The 20,348-nt window shown below is 39.4% G+C and overlaps 2 protein-coding genes across 2 annotated transcripts; one reads left to right on the forward strand and one right to left on the reverse strand.

Annotated features, from left to right (window-relative positions):
• Positions 1–462: 462 nt before the first annotated feature.
• LOC113544275 (L-threonine ammonia-lyase) lies at positions 463–10,121 on the forward strand. The gene is made up of 11 exons (XM_026942972.3): positions 463–587; positions 2,185–2,539; positions 2,969–3,085; positions 3,921–4,162; positions 4,441–4,606; positions 5,069–5,168; positions 5,320–5,395; positions 5,989–6,114; positions 6,588–6,755; positions 8,329–8,386; positions 8,592–10,121. Exons 1-11 carry the CDS (start codon positions 484–486, stop codon positions 8,688–8,690), a joined length of 1,611 nt encoding a protein of 536 aa, XP_026798773.3. The 5' UTR covers positions 463–483; the 3' UTR covers positions 8,691–10,121.
• Positions 10,122–11,098: 977 nt separating this feature from the next.
• tmem254 (transmembrane protein 254) lies at positions 11,099–18,883 on the reverse strand. Its single transcript, XM_026944921.3, has 4 exons — positions 18,691–18,883; positions 14,756–14,859; positions 14,605–14,664; positions 11,099–12,768 (listed from the first exon to the last, which is right to left on the reverse strand). The coding sequence occupies exons 1-4, from the start codon at positions 18,775–18,777 to the stop codon at positions 12,645–12,647; spliced, it is 375 nt and encodes a 124-aa protein (XP_026800722.1). The 5' UTR covers positions 18,778–18,883; the 3' UTR covers positions 11,099–12,644.
• Positions 18,884–20,348: the final 1,465 nt, after the last annotated feature.

Raw genomic sequence — 20,348 nt, forward strand, 5'->3', positions numbered from 1 at the left:
CCATGCAAATGGTTACCTTAATTTTTAAAGTTTAGCCAGTGTATTATTTTTTAGAGTGAAATGAAAAACCATCTCTGCTACACAGTGCAGTGCACTGTCCACTCCTCATGACTATCCAGCCTTTCTTCCATACCCAAGAGACCTGAGAACATTGTTTCTTAAGCTTTAAGTCTCTATCTATCCGGTTAGAGTCTCTGATCATCCCACGTCACAGCTCAGTTTAAACTGGGACCGAGACAGGAATAGAGCCCAAGGCTTGGCCAAGAGAGGCACAGAGCCCAGGAAGAGGCTGGTATTTGTCTATTGGTAATCCCTCCTTAAATAGTCTCACAAAGCAAGTTAGGGCCATGCAGTAGCACAGAGTGAGGAGAACAGCACACTGTTACTTCTTTTGCAGTTCCTACCCACAGGAGAGAAAAAAAGACAAGATCAGAACTGGAGCTATACTCAATAATATAATAACTCAATAACTCAAGATTCAGAATGAACTTTGCTGCACAGTTTTTCTACACAAACTATGTGGGGGGAAAATCACCAGTACGGAGGGGATTCAGTGACAGCGAGGAGTACGACCCCTTCTGGCACAGGTGGGAAATTCTAAATCTCAAATGCGTAGAGTCTCTAAACATTAGTCTCTATGCATTAGAGTCTCTAAACCTCAAAGATTCCCAGAAGTGAGACGTTCCTCTCATTACATCACCTCCACTAGAGACTCTGTAGTTCTTATCCAGCCTTTGTTTCCTCCTGATTTCCCTGCCTGTGCACATACTGACCTGTCAGCTACACCTTCCCAAGAACATCCTGCACTTTTTTCCTCCATGACAGGCAATCCTTCTCTCATCTCCTGTATATACTGTATGTGTATCATCCACCCTTACACATTTTAATGTTAAACCACCAATGAGTGTCACATCTTGACAAGCAACTACTACTACCAAAGCCTAAACCTCCCTTCTTGACTTCTTGCCAAAGTCTTCTATCTGTCTCCCTGTACTTCCCTAATGATCCAAAACATAGGACCCTCCTCCTTATTTCCACATTGTGATGTGTTTACTCCTCTGTCTGTTCCTCTTGATAATCTTTCCTGTCACAGTATTTACTTAATTGTCTAAACAGATTAAAAAAATCAAGCCCAAAAGTGCCTTGAAGACCAGTGTAGTTAAAAAAGGAGAAAATGGAGAATGCCAAGAAAGGTTATTTACTGAGGCACTGAAGGACAATCTCTAGGATAATGAGAATGTGGTGAGAGGTCACTTCTGGGAATAACACAGAGCTGATTGGATATTGTGAGAGCTTACATCTGGAGAAGAGCACCAGACAGGGATCACATTAAAATCACATTAAAATCTTGCAACAAACTCACGCTATCTGGTGGTATTTTCTGCTGCTACTATTAGTAAACCAAATAATGGTCTTTGAAGTTTAGCATTTTTATAAGCATATTTTATGATAACATGTGCAGCATACTTTAGTCTACTACTCAGCATCACATGCCCTTCATCTCTTCATTATATTTTTATTGCATTTTATGGTAAAGCAACATTTAGTGGATTATCTTCTATTGTGCACAAGGATGAAAAGGAGAAGAAAATGAATCTACATCACATATGTTTTGGTGATATAACTATGACACCAGTCAAGCATAAGTGATGGAACAATCTATGGATGCAGAGTACCTGAGAAGCTGAATATCTGTATTGGGGGCAATATTGACCTGAAATACTAGATAAAATTTAGCATATTTTCAAGATTCACTAACAAGAACCTGCCATGTTCTTTACCTTTTATATGACCCAAACTGACTTTAAGCCTGTGAGGTTTGGAAGTTGGCTCGGTTACAATAAGCATATCATTATCAGATCAGTATGTGTTATCAGCTCACACGCTGCTATCTCTGCTTTCATATTGCAAATGGATTGGGAATAGGAAAAATAGGATCAGTGCATCTCTAGGATTATCTCTTCCTTTCATTGTCTTCATAAATCACTGTCTCTAAACATATCTTTTTTGGCGGCTGTTCCAAAGATAGTTAATCACTACTTAGTTAGTTTCAAAGGTAATTACTAATCATTTATTTTTCCAACCAAATGTATAAAATTTTCTTCATTTATTAATGAAAATATGATTCTAGGAATGAAAGAGGTACTTCTTCCCCTAACAAAGATCTATATCTTTCTGTATCAGTGATGATCAGCATTTGAGCAGCAACATAAAGACATGCTCATCTCATGATGGCCGATGCCAAAAAGACGGCATCATCAGCAATGGAGTCCTTACTCATCGACCCTCCCTCATCTGCCCAGAGCGCCTCCGAGACTTTGGCGCTGAGGAGTACTTAAAGGTGGACGTGAGACCCTTTAAGACCAAAGTGATGGAAGCACCTGAGAAGCAACTGATGGAACCTCCTAAACCCTCCATCAAAAGCAATAAGGACTACAAGCCTGCACCCAAGCCTCCTGCTGAGTACCTTGGCTTTGAGGACATCAGTGCAGCAGCATTAAATATCCAACAGTCAGGAATTCAAAAGACCCCCTGCACAGTATGTCAACCTAACCCAATTTCTAGCAGGATTTGAGAACTGGCCACCCACATGAGTCACATTCTGTGTAAACATTTTGACAAGATATTCTCTAGTCCGTAATACCAAAAGCCGGCCCAACACCTTCATCCAAACAATATTGTGGTGCTGCTCAAATTTTTGTCTAAACAGCTAATGTAAACATAAATGGAGGCCAGATTTTCATATTTCATAGTTTTTGGAGGAGGAGGAGGAGGAGGTTAGTCTGGGATTGGGGTTGTGTCTTGCTGGGTTTCATGCTGTAAAAACTTTAGCTGCCTTCATGCTTAGAGTAGTTTGGTTTAAGGAAGAATAAAAAGCATTCAGTAGAAAAACACTCAGTGGTCTTGGACAGACAAACCATCATCCAACACTGATGCAGACCAAACAAGTTATCTTTTTGCTTTTCAGTACTCTAGACTATCCAAACTATATGGTATGGAGATTTATCTGAAGAAAGAGTACCTCCACTACACAGGTTCAGTAAAGGAGAGAGGAGTTCTGTATCTGCTCTCCTCACTACAACAGGTAAAGATTACTTCACTTCATTTTTTAAACTGATTTTAAATGAATTGGGTGACTCAGTTTAAATTAATTAGGTGAGAAAAGTCAGTGCAGAATAAACAACCTTTAAAGGCTTCAATGAGCTCACATTAAAGGAAAAATCTCCCAGCTCAATGGTCCCCGGTTCGTTCCTGAGCTCAGGTTACTGTCTGTGTGACTTTCTTTGTGGAGTTTTGTATATTCACCCTGTTTCCGTGTGGGTTTCCTCTGGGTTCTCCAGTTTTCTCCATCTGCCCAAAAACATGCCGGTAGATAGACTGGCTACACTTGAATTGCCCCAGTTGTGTGTGTGTGTGTGTGTGAGTGTGTGTGTCTGTGTCTGTGGTGCTCTGTGATGTACTAGAGTCCCATCTAGGGTGTATTCTTGCCTCACACCAGTGTTCCCAGGCTAGGCTCTGGATCCACTGCAACCCTGAGCAGGATGAAGTGGTTCCTGAAGATGAATAAATAATAATAATAATAATAATAATAATAATAATAATAATGATAATAATAAAAGAACTCATTACCCCAGCTCTGTAGCTATATCAATCCACCATCTTCCACCAGTCCACCCCTCCATCTCCCTACCCAGAACCCCAAGGGTCAAAAATCTGTTGCCATTCATTATGGATCAAACCATTTTGTTTCAAGTTGCCAGTTTTAGAGTTACCTTTACTTCAAGCATATCCTTAAGGTGTGTTAAAAAAAAATTAGGAACCCTACAAGTAGGCTTAGGTTTAAACCAAATTGATTCTTTATGCAAGTTTTAAATAAATAAAAGCCTACAAAATTTCTCAAATTTTGCACATATTTGCAGGACCAGCAGAAGAAAGGTGTCATTGTGGCCACAGACTGTAACTTTTCCATGGCAGTGGCTCACCATGCAGTGGAGCTGAGAATTCCAGTCTTTGTCATAATGCCTGCATACACTTCCCCACCACGGCTGCGCATTTACCGGGACTATGGGGCCATGGTAATCTCCTATGGCAGCACAGCACGGGACTCACAAAATCATGCACACCATCTGGCCAATGAGAATGGCTACCTCTGCCTAGAAGAGTGAGTGCCTCGTTTTTTCTTTTTTCTCATCCATCTGTTCTACTGCATATCTGCATGCTGAAACCCAATCATTAATGATCATCATGATGCCAGCAGCCTCACTTAGATGTGTGAGAACTCGAGTGGCTTTTTTCTCTCATTTGATATCAAAAAGACATTAAGATATGGAAAGTGTGCATTAGCCTTTTATCACTGAGTAATTTGGCTTAGCTTTTTTTGGTGTTCATGCAAGCGGTGATTCATCCATCTACCCATCTGTCTCCTTCTCCACCTTGCAGGGATGACAGTGTAGTGTACCTGGCAGGTCTGGGTACAGTAGGCATAGAGCTCCAGGATCAAGTGCCCAAGCTGGACGCAGTCATTGTCCCTGCTGGGGGACAGAGCAGAGTGCTGGTTGGGACTGCAGCTGCCATCAAACACCTAAACCCTCGCATCTCAGTCATAGTATGTTTGAACAAGGTTCTAACCACTATACACATGCAGTCAATTTTATTAGTTCTGTTCTTTGAGGCTTAATCTTATGTGTTATCATACAAATGGTTTATGGTCAAATTAGTTTAAAGAGGCGGGCACTAAATGAGCACCACGTGTAGATTACATTTCATTTATTCCTTGGTGAATGGAGAACTTCAGTGAAATTGTGGCTAATGTATAACTTTATTAACTCATAGCTCATATAGACTTTTAAAACTATGTCATCAGATGATGAATGTGTTAATACATCTGGTAGGGTATTTGTTAAAAATGATATGACTATTATTACTGGGCATATAATTATGTCTATAGCTAATGTACAATAAAGAGGCATTAATCATATAGCAAAAAACCCAGAGAAAAATGCAGGGGCCATTATCACTGACGAATTATCACTCATCCAAGATCTTTCTTTTTTTTCTTCCCCAACAGGGTGTTGAGCCAGAGGAGTTTCCACTTCTGCTACAGTCCCTCAAAACAGATTCTCTTGCCAGTGATTTCTCCCACACCACAAATAAAAAGCTCTATAGAGGTAAATGTGTGTTCTCCTGCCTATTTATAAAAAAATCTGTCTCTCACTTGCTAACAAATAATATTTTATCCCAAATCTTTTCATCCTTATCCATTTATGATGGGCTGTTTCACATGACCTGTTTGACCTGAGCTCTTGCTTTGTTTCACAGATATCATGCAGCACTCTTTGGGAGCACACACTTTGCAAATGGCCAAGAAAATGGTGGATAAAATGATCTCTGTTAGGTACAGTGTCTATTTTTAAGCATCAATTTGTTTAAGAAGATATCAGGGATTAAAAGCAATGAATTTCAACTGAGGTATTCTGAAGGTTATAAGAAAACTAGGCTTTAACATAAAAAAAATTAATGGTTTGTCACATTTTTAGACTGTGGCTCACCCATTTTTCAAGCTGGATACAAACTAATTAACTAGTTCACCAAATTTGGTGAAACTCATTTAATAATAGACTTGGAGGAAAGCAATCCAAAACAAATCCATAAATTAAAACAAATAAGGCTAGCCATTAGATTAGAACAAAAGAAATGCTGCTGTATAAAAGGAGGAAGAGTTAGTGTGTGTGTCTATGGTGACTGAAATGGTGCAATGGCTGACCTGCATTGCTGAAAGACAGCATTTGCTGCTTTCAGCTTGCTGCGAGTTTTGCTTTTTATGGAGTTTTGTTAGGATCACTAATTACAAATCAGCTGTGCCATGAACATACTGGAACTTCACGGCTGACTGGTATCAGCCAGCCACAACAACATGTGCATGTGAGTGCACTTTGTTCAGTTGAACCAGTTTAAAGTCTTGATCATGATTTATTGTTCTTACCATAGAGAAAGGGACAATTTGGTGGCCATGCTGAGGTTTCAGGAGTATGAACACACCACTGTAGATACTGAAGGAGCCATGGGGCTGGCAGCCATCTTGGCTGGTCAACTTCCAGAGCTAAAGGGTAAAAGGTGAGCTGCACTACAAATCATTTAATGGCCAGTCAGTGAGAGTAATCCTGAATGGGGTCAACACTGTAGTGAGATAATGCTGTAATGACACTACAGTGTTACACTACACTAGGATAATGCTATTATAAGAAATAATATGGCATTGAAGTGAGAGTAATTCTAAACGCTGTCAATATGGTTGAGATAATGCTGCAATGACACTATTGTTATGCGACATGCTAATGCTATTATAAGACACAACATGCCATTGAAATTCTAAAAACTGTGATTTTTTTTTTATATATATAGTGCATCTTAGATCAACATTAACTAGAACTACAGATTTAATACAAAGAACATTCCAGTGTAATGTATGCAGAATAATAACATAATCCATGACTTTCAGGAATGGTATCAGGACTATTTCTGTAGCTGTCAACAACTCTGTGTGTGTGTGTGTGTGTGTGTGTGTGTGTGTGTGCGGACCCATACAGAGTAGCAGTGGTAGTTGCCAGTGCAAACATGGAGCTGGACTTGGTGAGAGAGTGTGTAGACAGAGCTCTGGTGCTGGACGACCGCGTGAGCCGCTTCAGTGTTCAGCTGGGAGATGGGCCAGGAGACATGGCTAAACTGCTGAATATACTGGCTCGGGAAGACGTCAGGTCAGAGAAATAGAGAAGGCTTTGCATCCAGTCTACTTTTAATTGTAGTTGTAGAGCAACTTCTTGGGCATTGACAGCAATAATTTTTCATCAGTAATGAATTATTATGACAAGAAATGGTGATTTGCAGCAGTACGGCAAACATTCTCATATGAATGCACAGGGAATAGGAAACAATAATCTGGTAACCATGAGAAAATAAATCAAGTTATCAGAATCAGTACAACACCCATGAGAGTATCCTAATATGCGTAAATATGATTCTCTATAACAGCATGTGTATGTCACTGCCATGCCTTTTTATTGCTTCTGGGAAGCCATTTTGGGATGTTTTTCTTGCTAATTTTCTGACCAATAATTTGACCACTAAAAGCTTAATAGTTTCCATTTAAGGCTTGACCCATTTTTCCCCCTGGGAGTATATGACCAATCCCTGCCACTCCTGCAGAAAGTTTGATCAATCCCACCCACTCCCACAGACAATCATGACCAACCCCACCAACTTCCACAGAAAGTGTGACCAACACTGTTCACCCCACTTATATTGCTCCTGCACACAGTAATAACTAACAGACTTAGAGGGTTTGATTTTCTAAACTATATTAATAATTCAAACCACCATGATCCTGACCAGGTGAGGCAGTTACTCAAGATATATGAATGCAGTAAATGCATTGTGCACCATTACTCAAGCATGCAATATACTCCCATGTTATTCGACATGTCTTTCTTTGTCCAGCAAGCATGTATCTAACCATCTGCTCCCTCCTCCATGAAAGGGGAAAAAAATACCCACTCTAGCAACTTTTTTTTTGTTGGGTCTCATGGGATTCTAGTCCCAATGCATACCTCTACCTTAAAGCTCTTCTTCTATCAAATACACTATATGGTCAAAGGTTTGTGGACACCTGACCATAATACTCATGTGTTTTTTGAACATCCCATTCCATACTTAGTCCCCTTTTGCTGTTATAATAACCTCCACTCTTCTGGGAAGGCTTTCCACTAGATTTTGGAGCGTGGCTGTGGGGATTTGCCCAATCAGCCACAAGACCATTAGCGAGGTCAGGCACTGTGAAGAGGTCTGGTGTGCAGTCAGTGTTCCAGTTCATCTCAAAGAAACTTTAGAAAACTATGTCTTTATGGACCTTGCTTTGTGCTCAGGGGCATTATCATGCTGGACCAGGTTGGACTCCTTAGTTCCAACAAAGGGAAATTGTAATGCTACAGCATGCAAAGACATCATATACAGTTGTGTTTCCAAATTTGTGGCAACAGTTTGGGGAAGAACCACACATGGGTGTGATGGTCAGGTGTCCACAAAGCTTTGGCCATATAGTGTATATTAACCATGTGGCTCATGTATAAAGTATGACCATCAATCTTAGTTTAAACACAGATAAGCTTTCCTTGATTAAAGTGACTAAATATGTTATTGCTTTGTCACTAAAAGAATAAGAAAATCCAACACAGATGCTATACTGAATATGAAAAGGCTATTGATTAGACCTGTTTCACAGGGACTAGCTATTTGTTTCATCTGTCACTGATATTTGCCCATATTTTTCTTCAGGCTGTTGGATATTTGCCACCGGAGATACAGTGATAGGGTAGATCTCTTCAAAGTACAGGTAAGAAATCGTTTCCTGTGTCAACAGTCTATCCCTGCCTTCACTGCATAATAGGGGCTTTAAGATGTCACTCATGTTGTCACTTGTACGTGCTTAAGCAGTCAGTCTGTCCACAGAACTAAACAGCACACTCATATCCTATTAACTCAGTGTTGCTTATTCCGGAAAGGTTTTTCACCCAAGGCTGTCCTGTGTGTTTGAACAGGTGGAGTGTGTTGTGGAGCTGAGGGATAAGAGTCAGAACTGCCATCTACGCAGGACGCTGTCTGATCTCTATCCCACACTGCGCTGGCTGGATCGGTGAACTTGTCATAATGACTGCTGCTCTGATCATGCGTACACAAACTCACACAAAAACACACATCATCAAAGGCTTTTACGGACTAAAACACACATCATCAATACCTCATATTGACAAAACCCAAACATAACCGAGACACATCAAAGATATAAATGCACACACACACCATATACATCACATACATCCATATCCACTGAGTCAGTGTTAATGTGAACTTTTTGCAGCAATATTTCTAGTTATGTTTAATATGTATTAAAGTAGATGATTTAATTAGAACAGAAAGATTAATAGTGGCATTTGTTAATTTTCCTCTGTGTATAATGAATAAAGGGCAAAGGCATTATAAGAATTACTATGCTGCAAATTTATAGTCAGTTTAGATGTACAAAGTATACAAAGCTCTGGGAATTTGTGTAAAATCTGTCTTACTATATTATTTACCAACCATTAAAACCCACGTATTGTTACATTAGGATTCATAAAAGAGACTCCTTTATCTGCAAAAAAGTGTTCATAATATACACTCACCAGCCACTTTATTAGGAACACCTGTACATTCAGGCAGTACAATCTAATCAGCTGATCATGTGGTAGCAGTGCAGTGCAAAAATTCATGCAGATACAAGTCAAGAGCTTCAGTTAATGTTCACGTCAAACATCAGAATGAAGAAAAAGTGTGAGCTCTGATTTTGATCATGGCATGGTTGTTGGTACCAGATGGGCTGGTTTGAATATTTCAGAAACTGCTGATCTCCTGGGAATTTCGCACACAATAGTCTCTAGAGTTTGCACAGAATGGTGTGAAAAACAAAAAACATCCTGTGAGCAGAGAGTCTGCAGAATGAAACACCTTGTTGATGAGAGAGATCAGAGGAGAATGACCAGACTGGTTTTTAGCTGATAGGAAGTCTGCATGAATGTGCAGGTGTTCCTAATAAAGTGGATGGTGAATGTATATATATTATGAACACTTAGAGAGAGAGAGAGAGAGAGAGAGAGGCAGTACACTGTTTTCTCCTAGCTGACTGTATATTTTGTCCCTTTTAATAAGGCTTATGCCTGTAACTCACTCCATGATGACCTTTTAATACTGTGTGATATGCAGAGTGAATGACACGCCGCCAACCTGCATCAGCTGTCATTAGCTTTTCCATCCATCACTCGAACTGTTAAACACAGTTTGGCTCCCATCCTGGTGTGTGAACATTAGCTCTCAGCCACATCACACAAATAAATGGTCCATGTTAAGATCTGCTGCACAGGGAGATGCGTGTTAAGATGGATAGTGGAAGGAAAGTGGTGCAGCGAGGACAGCACGCTCTTGAGTAAAGACCGGAGAGAGTGCTTGGAGAGAGGGGTGATTAGTGCAGCCTAATCTTTTAAGTCCATTAGCTAAGGTCATTCTGTCCCACAGCCCCAGAACCAAATGCAGGATACGAGATGCTCTAAAATAGCAGGACAGACTGGTTACTGTAGTCCTGTATTCTTTTCAGAGTTGAGGATTTGGAGTAATAGAGCTATTATCGTTGTCATCATATGCAATGCAAATGTGCTTGGCTTAGCTGTGTTTGCTAAGAAAGTGCACAAAAATATTCATGCATTTGTGTGAGTCTCTAAAAGGTCATTTGCTTTTCTCTTGTGAAATACCAACTGACGTCAAAATAAGTCTAAATGATACTTAGCAATAAGCCCAATAAATGCTTTTAAATTCATTATTGTTAAAGTAGGTTGATTTAGCGTGGCTGAAGCAGAGAGGAATGAGGCAAGCTCCCAATCTTGCAGAAAAATGAGCAAGGTTAAGCTTAGTGATGGATCAAATTCAGTAAATATGGCTTTAAGGTAATGGCAAATGCCAGGCCTCTAAATGTTTCATAAATCAGGGCTGGAGCACTCAGCCTTAGTAGAAACAGTTGGTACATCATTTGTGTTTTTCTAGTGTTTGATTATACATTTTATTTGCTTTTATGAATAAATAGATTTATATATTTTCACTGAATAAATTACAAAACAAAATAGTGAAATGGTACTAGGGTTGAACTTTGTTTCATGAGACCAGTTGATATGCTAGGCACACAGGTCATATTTCGAACCTAAGAATGATATTCAGTTCAGATTTGTGCCTGTTTCCTGTCTACAAGATATGTGTGGAGGTCTGGGAAATCCCATGAGATGTTGCTGTGGCTGAATTCTCTGAATTCTAGCCAGTACTGGATTGGGGTAGGGAACCAGTTTAACAAATGCAGTGGTAAAAAGAGTCAGTCAGCCTAAAGATGTCTAAACCTTGCTATCTAAGTGTGCTTTCCTCACACAATGAATGTCAGGCTTTGATCAAGTTTTTGGATAGCTATGTGCCTTAGCGACACAATTTCAAGAAAGTTTAAGAGCGACAACAAAGGTTACAATGCCAAGAGTACTGGTTAAATCACTGTTTTATTTAGAAAAAAAAAAAAATAATTTAAAAACACTATGATAAACCTCATCACACCATCTGAGTAATAACTAGAACAGTTAATATAATTAAAAAACCACTGCATATAACCTATAATAAATTTAAGAAATCTCATTTAATTAATTCCTTATTCATATAAACCTATTAAATAATTTAAATTCTTCTTCAGTATATGGAATGCTGTGCATCACGCATCAGTAAAACCTGTAACCTGATGTTTCACTCCAGCCACTGTGCTGTGATTAATAGAGGATGTCAGACTCGTGCCCTGCTGTGATATAGATGGACTACATGACTCAGGTTCTGCAGGAAATCTAACCTGAAAATGCACCAAATAGTTTGCTTAGGTTTCTTTTGTTTGGTATAGTGTTTAAACAAGCAGCCATCTGGTATGCAAAAGTATTCACTCCCAAGTTCTATGAGTAATTGAGGGCATATTGGAAAACAGTCCGGTTAAGACCAGCCTCAGCCAGTTTAATATTGGACTTCTTGGAAGAAGCTGACCTACATCACAGAGTAATCACAAACAGGAGTTCCTATCATAAGGGCTGCTCAACAACTTACTTTAACAAATATTACTTAAATACTAAACTGAGTAGTATTTGTCACTCTAATTTGCCACAGGTCTTATTATTAATATAAAACTTTTTTTCAGTGAGGACCTGATCAAGGGTAAAATGATATAAAATCAGATGAGAGCCAGAATCTTTTTCATGTCAATATGGCTGACTGACATTGTGTTCAAGCTTGGCTGATAACACAAAGGCATCTGAAGCAACTTCTTCTCTATATTCCAAAGCAATTGTGCTCAATACAATTTTAAAACAACTTCCTACTCATGTTTGCCAATTTTATCCCAATGTTTGACATACCCATTTTCCATTCAGGTGGCCCGTTTTCTAATCTGTGACAGCACCAATAATCTGTGTGGGTGAAGGCATAGTTTATAGTCTGTGAATCATGTCTCTGTGAAATTGCTAACTGCCAAACTAAAATGATGAAACTCCCACCCAATGAGAGCTTAAACTCCAAGTCACAGTCGGTGTAGGGAACAACAGGGCCTTAAATTCAAATCTTAAAACAGTTTTAACCAGATGACTCAAGATGCTGTTATGGACAATGACATGCACAGGAACCTATCAAGAAATTATTAGACCCTGAAAACTGGGTATGAGTGGAAGGCACATATTTTCATTGCTCTGAAACTGGGTCTCCAACTTGGAACAGCATCTACAGTAAAGCTAATAATCCTAGCTTATGGTGGTTATTATTTAAGTCTTCCATTTTATAAAAATATTCTTGTAAGGAGTGTTGCTGTAAGAGGTTGTGTTACTGTCCAGAACTCTCCCTGTCATATCAAGTCTGTTTCACGGAGCTGTGTAAGCTCTACATCATGATTGTTTTTGGAAATATGGTCCGCATATTTGTATTTGATTAAAAGGCTCTAATCCTGATTTATCCATTGGAAAATAGTGTTCCATTTCAGAGCAGTGCATGTCTGCAGCTGCTCAGTGACGTTTGGCTCGGCCGCCTGCCTTGTATTTGAGGAGCAAACCCAGAGACGCAAAGCCAAACAAAAAAGTCTGAACAAACCACAGGAGCCGAGTTGATGGACTGTCGATGCCTTTATCACTGCAGAGAGTCAGACAGACACACAAACAACAGTTAGAGTTCCAGTGATGTAAAAGTGCTGTAACACCAGAAGATAATGTGGCACTCTACTGCCTCCATGTGGCACACAAAGAAAAAAAAAAAAAAAACAAGTCACAAAACTCCTTCAGATTTTGAATTCTGATAAATACTCAGTTTGGATAAGTACTCTGTTCTGTTCATCTTTTGATTTTAGAGTTAAATAGTTAATATTAATAGTTTACCTAGTATACACGATTTTTATTTTTAATTATTAACAATATACACTCACTGTCCACTTTAACAGGAACATCGGCCAATCATGTGGCAGCAGCGCAATGCATAAATTCATGCAGATACAGGTCAAGAGCTTCAGCTAATGTTCATATCAAACCTCAGAATGGGAAAAATGTCATCTCAGTGGCATGGCTGTTGGTACCGGATGGGCTGGTTTGAGTATTTCAGATACTGCTGCTCTCCTGGGATTTTCACACACAACAGTCTCTAGAGTTTACACAGAACAGTGTGGGAAAAAAAAAAAAGCATCCAGTAAGCTGCAGTTCTGTGTGGGCAGAGACTGTGCCTTTTTGCTTAGAGAGGTCAGAGAAACTGGTTTGCGCTGACAGAAAGGCTACGATAACTCAAATAATCAAGTGACATTTTTCAAACCTTCAGCTGTCCAGTTTTGGTGAGCCCATGCCCACTTTAGTCTCAGTTGTTGGAGGTCAGCTGCTTCAGCGACTGACACGTTGTGCATTCTGACATGCTTTTCTGCTCACCATGGTTGCAAAAAAACTTTTTTCTGTTACCATAGCCTCCCTGTCTGCTCGAACCAGTCTGGCCATTCTCCTCTGATCTCTCTCATCAATAAGGTGTTTCTATCCACAGACCTGCTGCTCATTGGATGCTTTTGGTTTTCACATTATTCTGTGAAAAACTCTAGAGAATATTGTGTGTGAAAATCCCAGATCATCAGCAGTTTCTGAAATATTCAAACCAGCCTATCTAGTACCAACCACCATGCCACAGTCTCACAGTCACTGAGATCAAATTTTTCCCCATTCTGATGTTTTATGTGATCATTACCTGAAGCTCTTAATGACCTGCATGCATTACACTGCTGCCACATGATTGGCTGATTGGATAACTGCATGAATGAGCAGGTGTACACGAGTTCCTATTAAAGTGGCCAGTGGTTGTATATAATATTGATGGCAGGTGTGTGTGCTCAGGTTACAGGCACAACAATCACTATTCATATTTATACAAACAATTCTTATTGCTTTCATTTCAGAATGACCAAAAAATAAAGTACATGCCCATTTATATAACTACATATGAATATGATCTTTAAAAAATTTGTTCATATCAAATGATATGTTCATATCATTTACATGTTTTTTTGCCTTTAGCAAAAAAAAAAAAAAAATGTAAATGAATCAAACAGTACATTCATATGCTTCTTAAAATCTACTGAATCAGAATAATATCCGTTAAAACACATAGCAGAGCGTTTTGCATTTGTAATTCTGATTGGTCAGATGGTGTTGACTAAATTTCTATAATAGCAGTTTTGGCAATAGTGCTGGCTGCCAGGTGAATTACAGGTTTACATTATTAGCGTTACTATGGTAACAATTAACACAGCTATAAGAGGAACAAATCACTTTGGGACATGCGGTTAATTACACCACCTCATTGTTAATATAATTTTCCTGTAACAGCATGCCTCATCATGTTTTATTGCTTGCTTAGCCCATACACCTTTATCTTTTAAAACTCCACAGACAGCCAAAACTGCTTTTTCCACATTACCATCATATTTTCAGTACTGCTTACCTGCATACTTTCAGTGCCACCAGAGCTTCACACAGATGGACTGCCCAAGCAAGCCACCATCTGAAACACACCCAAGCATGACACACATAAATCAGTTTTCATAGGCAGAGAGTCTGATAAAGAACAGCATGTGTACAGAAGAGAGACTCACCCCTTGTACATGACACTGTGATATTCTTTGACCAGATACTCTGAGAGAGCACCGAGTGGACCCAAAGTGTCATAAGGGAGTTGCTCTGGCCAAAACACGGCCCACTGAAAAACACAAAATGTGATATCAGCTACTATCATGCTCTTATTCTCAGTGTAAAAATGTAATGCAAGTAAACATAAACAAGTGAGTCCCATTATCGTGTTTAAAGTGTAGTAACTCCAGGAAGTATTATCGGTTAAACGTTTGTAAAAAAAGATGGCTGGTATGAATGGGTCTTTCATAGATGAAAACACATCAATATAAGGTTTCATTCCACCTCAGTGTATTTGCTGCTTACAAATGTCCAATTATTTAGAATTTTTGTGGAACCAAACGCAACAGCACCACCTCCGGTCCTAAGAAAACAGACAGAATGGTATGAAGAAGCGAGGCTGGGGCTGAACTCTTTCTAGTGCAGACTGTAGATGCATGGAGCCTGTAAGTGATAGTCATGCCAGGTGATTATATAGATTGAAACACCCCCTAGATTTGATGTATATTTGGCCTGACATTTTTCATCCAGCTTTGCTGATACATCTGTAACACGCCATCAGTTGTGACTGAGAATGCGATGTGAAATACATTTGTGGGTGTAAAGAACATACACATTTTCTGAAGTGCCTTTGAAGGAGAAACTAAAAGAAAAAGATTAAGCACACAAATTACACATAAGGATACACAACAGGAATGGTTTAGTGTTGACTGAAAGGGTTACAACTTTTCTGTTGACCATGTTTGGTATTGAGAGGAAACACGGCAAGAAGCCAGTAGAGCATTACAAACTTGAAACACTTGAAAAAAATAGAAATAATGACTGCATCTGGCTATCTGCCTTTAAGCGTGTGTGTGTGTGTAATACTTTGTCCCACTTCATCCTTATTATTACATCAATGAGACCTCGAGATATAACGTATTGCTCAACCTTAATAATTTAATTCTCGAGGTACTGACAGATATTAGATTTTAACCCTTCCATCTAATATCATTGCCAGGCATCACTGCTGGTTTACATTTAAGCTACAATTTGCTGTTCTGTCTTGTCATATTGTCAGCTATCGCTATTGCAGGGCCCTAAAAATTACAAACTACTGCTTTAATATCTTTAGACTAGGCCATTTTAGTTTAAATTATAATATGACAAGTCTCAGAAAAGAAATTGGCTGTTTCATGTTAAAGGATGTTTGAGGTTTTTGAATTTTAAATCAGACATTATTTAACCTGAAATGTTTGCAGTCAACTTGTCATATTACAAGTTAAACTAAAATGGCCTATGATATAGATATTAAAAAAGTAGTTTGTTTTTCTTAGAGCCCTTAACTACTTCCAAGGCAAACTGCAGTTGCTATAAAACATTGACAAGCCTTCTCCTTCTTCCCAACCGGCCCGAATGGGGCCAAACTGAATGGCTCTGTTCAGGATCATGTCTTTCCCTGAAAAAATGTAAACAAAAGCCTGAACTGAACAGACTAGACTGATCCATTATATAGCAGTAATGTGAATCACATGATTTCTCCTACATCATTCCCAACTGTACCTATTCATACAGATATAACCTTAAAAGAGAAGAAAAATTCAGCAGGTGCAGCCAGAATCTCCTTCCTGAAAACAGTAATCATACAATCACAATCGTTCTGTTTTCAGTCATTAGAAACACTTATCTGGGGACTGTTCCGGAGAGTGTATGAGTGCTCACAGAGGGAAGGAATATTTCAGCACAACACCTGTTGAGACTCAGCTTGGCTAGTTAGCGAACAGCATGATGGCACTGACAGCGGTATTAGTATGAAAGTTGAAGCTTTGGAACTTTATCTGGTTGAGCAGAGTGTACAGATGGCAAGAGACTCTAGAGCAACTCCAGAGACTGTTGAACTTGAAAACGCCCACATCAGCATTTTCTGAAATACTCAAACAGCTCATCCGGCACAAACAACAATGATACGATCAGTGTAACTGATCACAATTGATCCACTTTCTGATTTTTGAAGTGAACATTATCTGAAGCTCTTGCCCTGCATCTGTGTGATTTTATGCACTGCACTGCTGTCACAGAATTGGCTCACTGGATAATTGAATGAATAAGCAGGGATACAGGTGTTCCTATTAAAGTGGCCAGTGAGTGTAATTGTATGTTATATTTATTAAGGCACAGAAATAAAATGCTCCAAGCCCTGACATGCTGGCTGTGATGCTTTTTGTGTAAAAGGGGCTTTATGGTCATGAAAATATTAGGTGAAATTCAATATATGAACCCGTCTAAACCAATGAACTCAACCATTTGTTGTTCTTCCTCCGGATGCTCCCAATAGGGGTTGTCACAGTGGATCACTGGTCCGCATATTTGATTTGGCACATTTTCTATGTCGGATGCCCTTCTTGACGCAACCCTCCCCAATTTTATCCTGGCTTGGGCCCGATACTGGGAGTGCGCTGTGGTGTGCAGCCCCAGTGGCTGGAGTTGGTTCCCTGGCCAGGAATCGAGTCTGGGCCGTGGCAGTGAGAGCGCCGCGGCCTAAATACTAATCCTCCAGGGACGACTAAAGAACCCAACCATTTGCTAGCACTTAATTATGGGATGCAGATTCAGTGCCAAGTCAAAGTTGTGCGTTAGGCTAGATGTAAGAGCTGAGATGAGTCGAGACTTTAATATGCTGCAGTGTGACGCACAAGCCCAGTCCTCTCATTGCAGAGCGCCTGCATTTGTGGACTCTTACACATTGCATTCACCACGACGTAAAATGGGCGTTTCTGGAGGTGCTGGGAAAACGCCCCCCTTCCAAAAAATAAAAAATAAAATAAAATAAGAGGTCACCGATCATGCGCAGAATAGTGTTTTTTTGCGCGGAATCTGCATTTCCAATCCCAGGATCAGCTCAGATGGATAATGAAGGAGAAAAGCATACCTGCGTGTTCATCTTTTTTTTTTTTTTGCCACAAGTTTGCTAGCTAACTGTACTGAATATTTATATTTATTAGCTAACTAACTGTACTGAATATTTATATTTATTAGCTAGCTAACTGTACTGAATATTTATATTTTCCTTCTCAAACAGCGAGTATAGTAAATGTTACAGATTTAACAAACGAATGTCTGTATGTTGACTGCTCAAAAGCAAATACTTGTATATACAGTATAACTCATTTAGAATAAGAAGTGTGATCAGGACAGGTATCTGAAGTTACTGTATATAATATAAAAGGTATTTGACAAGAAACCCATGCGATCAGGACAGATATCTGAAGTTATAACAGTATGAATGTAATCTGACACGAAACCCCTGCGATCAGGACAGATATCTGAAGTTACTCTGTATATAAAAGGTATTTGACACGAAACCCCTGTGATCAGGACAGACATCTGAAGTTACTGTGTATATAAAAGGTATTTGACACGAAACCCCTGTGATCAGGACAGACATCTGAAGTTTCTGTGTATATAAAAGGGGGTGCACTTTGGCACACACACATACACACCACAACTTCTATTCATCCACTGGCCTGGCTATTATGTCTCTAAAGCTGCCATTCAGGCGTTTTGTGTTCACTGTTAGTCAGACTTCCACACATGAATAATGCAGGACTATGAACCTGCACCACAGCTAGACTTTGCCCTGTAAAGCAAATAAACTCCTTCACACACACACTGAATGTGCTGTTTATCTGAAATGTTATAAAACACACCTTATTACTTCATAATATCCAGCAAAGTACACCACGGCCCGAGCTGCCATGTCACAAGCTAAAGCATTACACTCTTATATTTCACATGCTGATGTTAAGATGAGAATACTGATCCAGAGAAATGAATACATCCCATGAGGCAGTGCACTGGCCATGAATGGATGAACTATTTCACAGGCTTTTAGCTTGTATTCCTGTTAATAAAAGTAACTTACTGTGTAGTAACCCATGGACAGAGTTACAGTCACTATCCAGAAGAGGCTGCACCTCCTGAAATACGAGCTGCCATCACTTTTAGCCATTTGTAACCCGGTTAAACCTCCTCCAGTCTAAAGCCTGAAACTCTCTCCGACTGTTTACCAGAAAGAGCTACTGTAATGCAGAGCGGTCTCTTTAGCAGCAACCGGAAACGACACTTTCAAAATAAAAGTCCCAAATCTGTTACACGTGCGTTGAAGTTTCAGCATTATAGGAGTGAGTTAGTGGGAGTTTGTATTGAAATGCATGCAGGCAGGACTAACTGTAGCACAAAATATAAGGGTCAGTCATCTTCTAATATGCGTGTAATATATGTGTTATGTGTGTTTAGATATCAACAGGATCTTAAGTCTAATACTTTATATATATATATATATATATATATATATATATATATATATATATATATATATATATATATATATATAGATCCACTCATTATTATTCAGTACGGAACAGTCTAATACTGAGGTGTCAAACTCAATGTCTAACGGCCAAATACAGCCTGATGCCTCATTTCATTCGGTCCATGCAATGTTACAAAAATAATATTGAAACTGCTTGTAGTACCTACTTCACAAACATGTTAACACTAGACCAGTAATATGTAGAATTTACACCAGACCTGTTGCATAGTGACCACGACACTCCACTGTACATCCATCAATCCATCCATTTTCTGTACCACTTACCCTACACAGGGTCACGGGGAGCCTGGAGCCTATCCCAGGGTACAAAGCAGGGGACACCCTGGACGGAGTGCCAACCCATGACCAGGCACAATTGCGCACACGCACCCATTAACTCAGTACGGACAATTTAGAGATGCCAATCAACCTACATCACATATCTTTGGACTGAGGGAGGTAACCAGAGTACCCAGAGGAAACCCCTAAAGCACAGGGAGAACATGCACAGGCCACAGAGGTGGGACTCAAAACCCCAACCCTGGTGGTGCAAGGCAAATGTGCTAACCTCAAAGCCACCGTGCCCCCGCTCCACTGTACAAGTCGTATCTAAATGATTAAGAAATGCAGCCGATGTTGCCCTTTTATGTGATTCAATGATTGACTCCAAATCCCCAAATTAGCCAGTGTAGACCTACAAATACACTTTATGGCCAATAGATTGTGGACACCTGACCATCACACCCATATGTACTTTTTGAACATGCCTTTCAGATGAGATTAGGGCCTGCAAAGACCTCCTACACAATTGTGTGCTTCCAACTATAGTGCAGGTTGAGATGAGAGGCTAAGGACATGTATATTCTTAGGAGATACAAGCTCGTGTCAGTTCTATTTCTCTATTTAAACTATTATAACTATTTAAACTATTTCTTAATGATTAATATTAAAAAATGTAGAAAATATATAACAGATATATATTAAAACAGATGTACTGTACCTCCAAAAGTATTGGAATGGTAAGGCCAATTCTTTTGTTTTTGCTATACACTGAAGACATTTGGGTTTGAGATCAAAAGATAAATGAGACAGCAAATCAGAATTTCAGCTTTCATTTCCTGAGAGTTACATTTAGATGTGTTAAACAACGTGGAGCACGGCCCATTTTGTTTGGACCCACCCATTTTTCAAGTGCTCAAAAATTTTGG

Source organism: Pangasianodon hypophthalmus, chromosome 3, assembly GCF_027358585.1.
Source record: "Pangasianodon hypophthalmus isolate fPanHyp1 chromosome 3, fPanHyp1.pri, whole genome shotgun sequence".
In the NCBI taxonomy this organism is placed as follows: Eukaryota; Metazoa; Chordata; class Actinopteri; order Siluriformes; family Pangasiidae; genus Pangasianodon; species Pangasianodon hypophthalmus.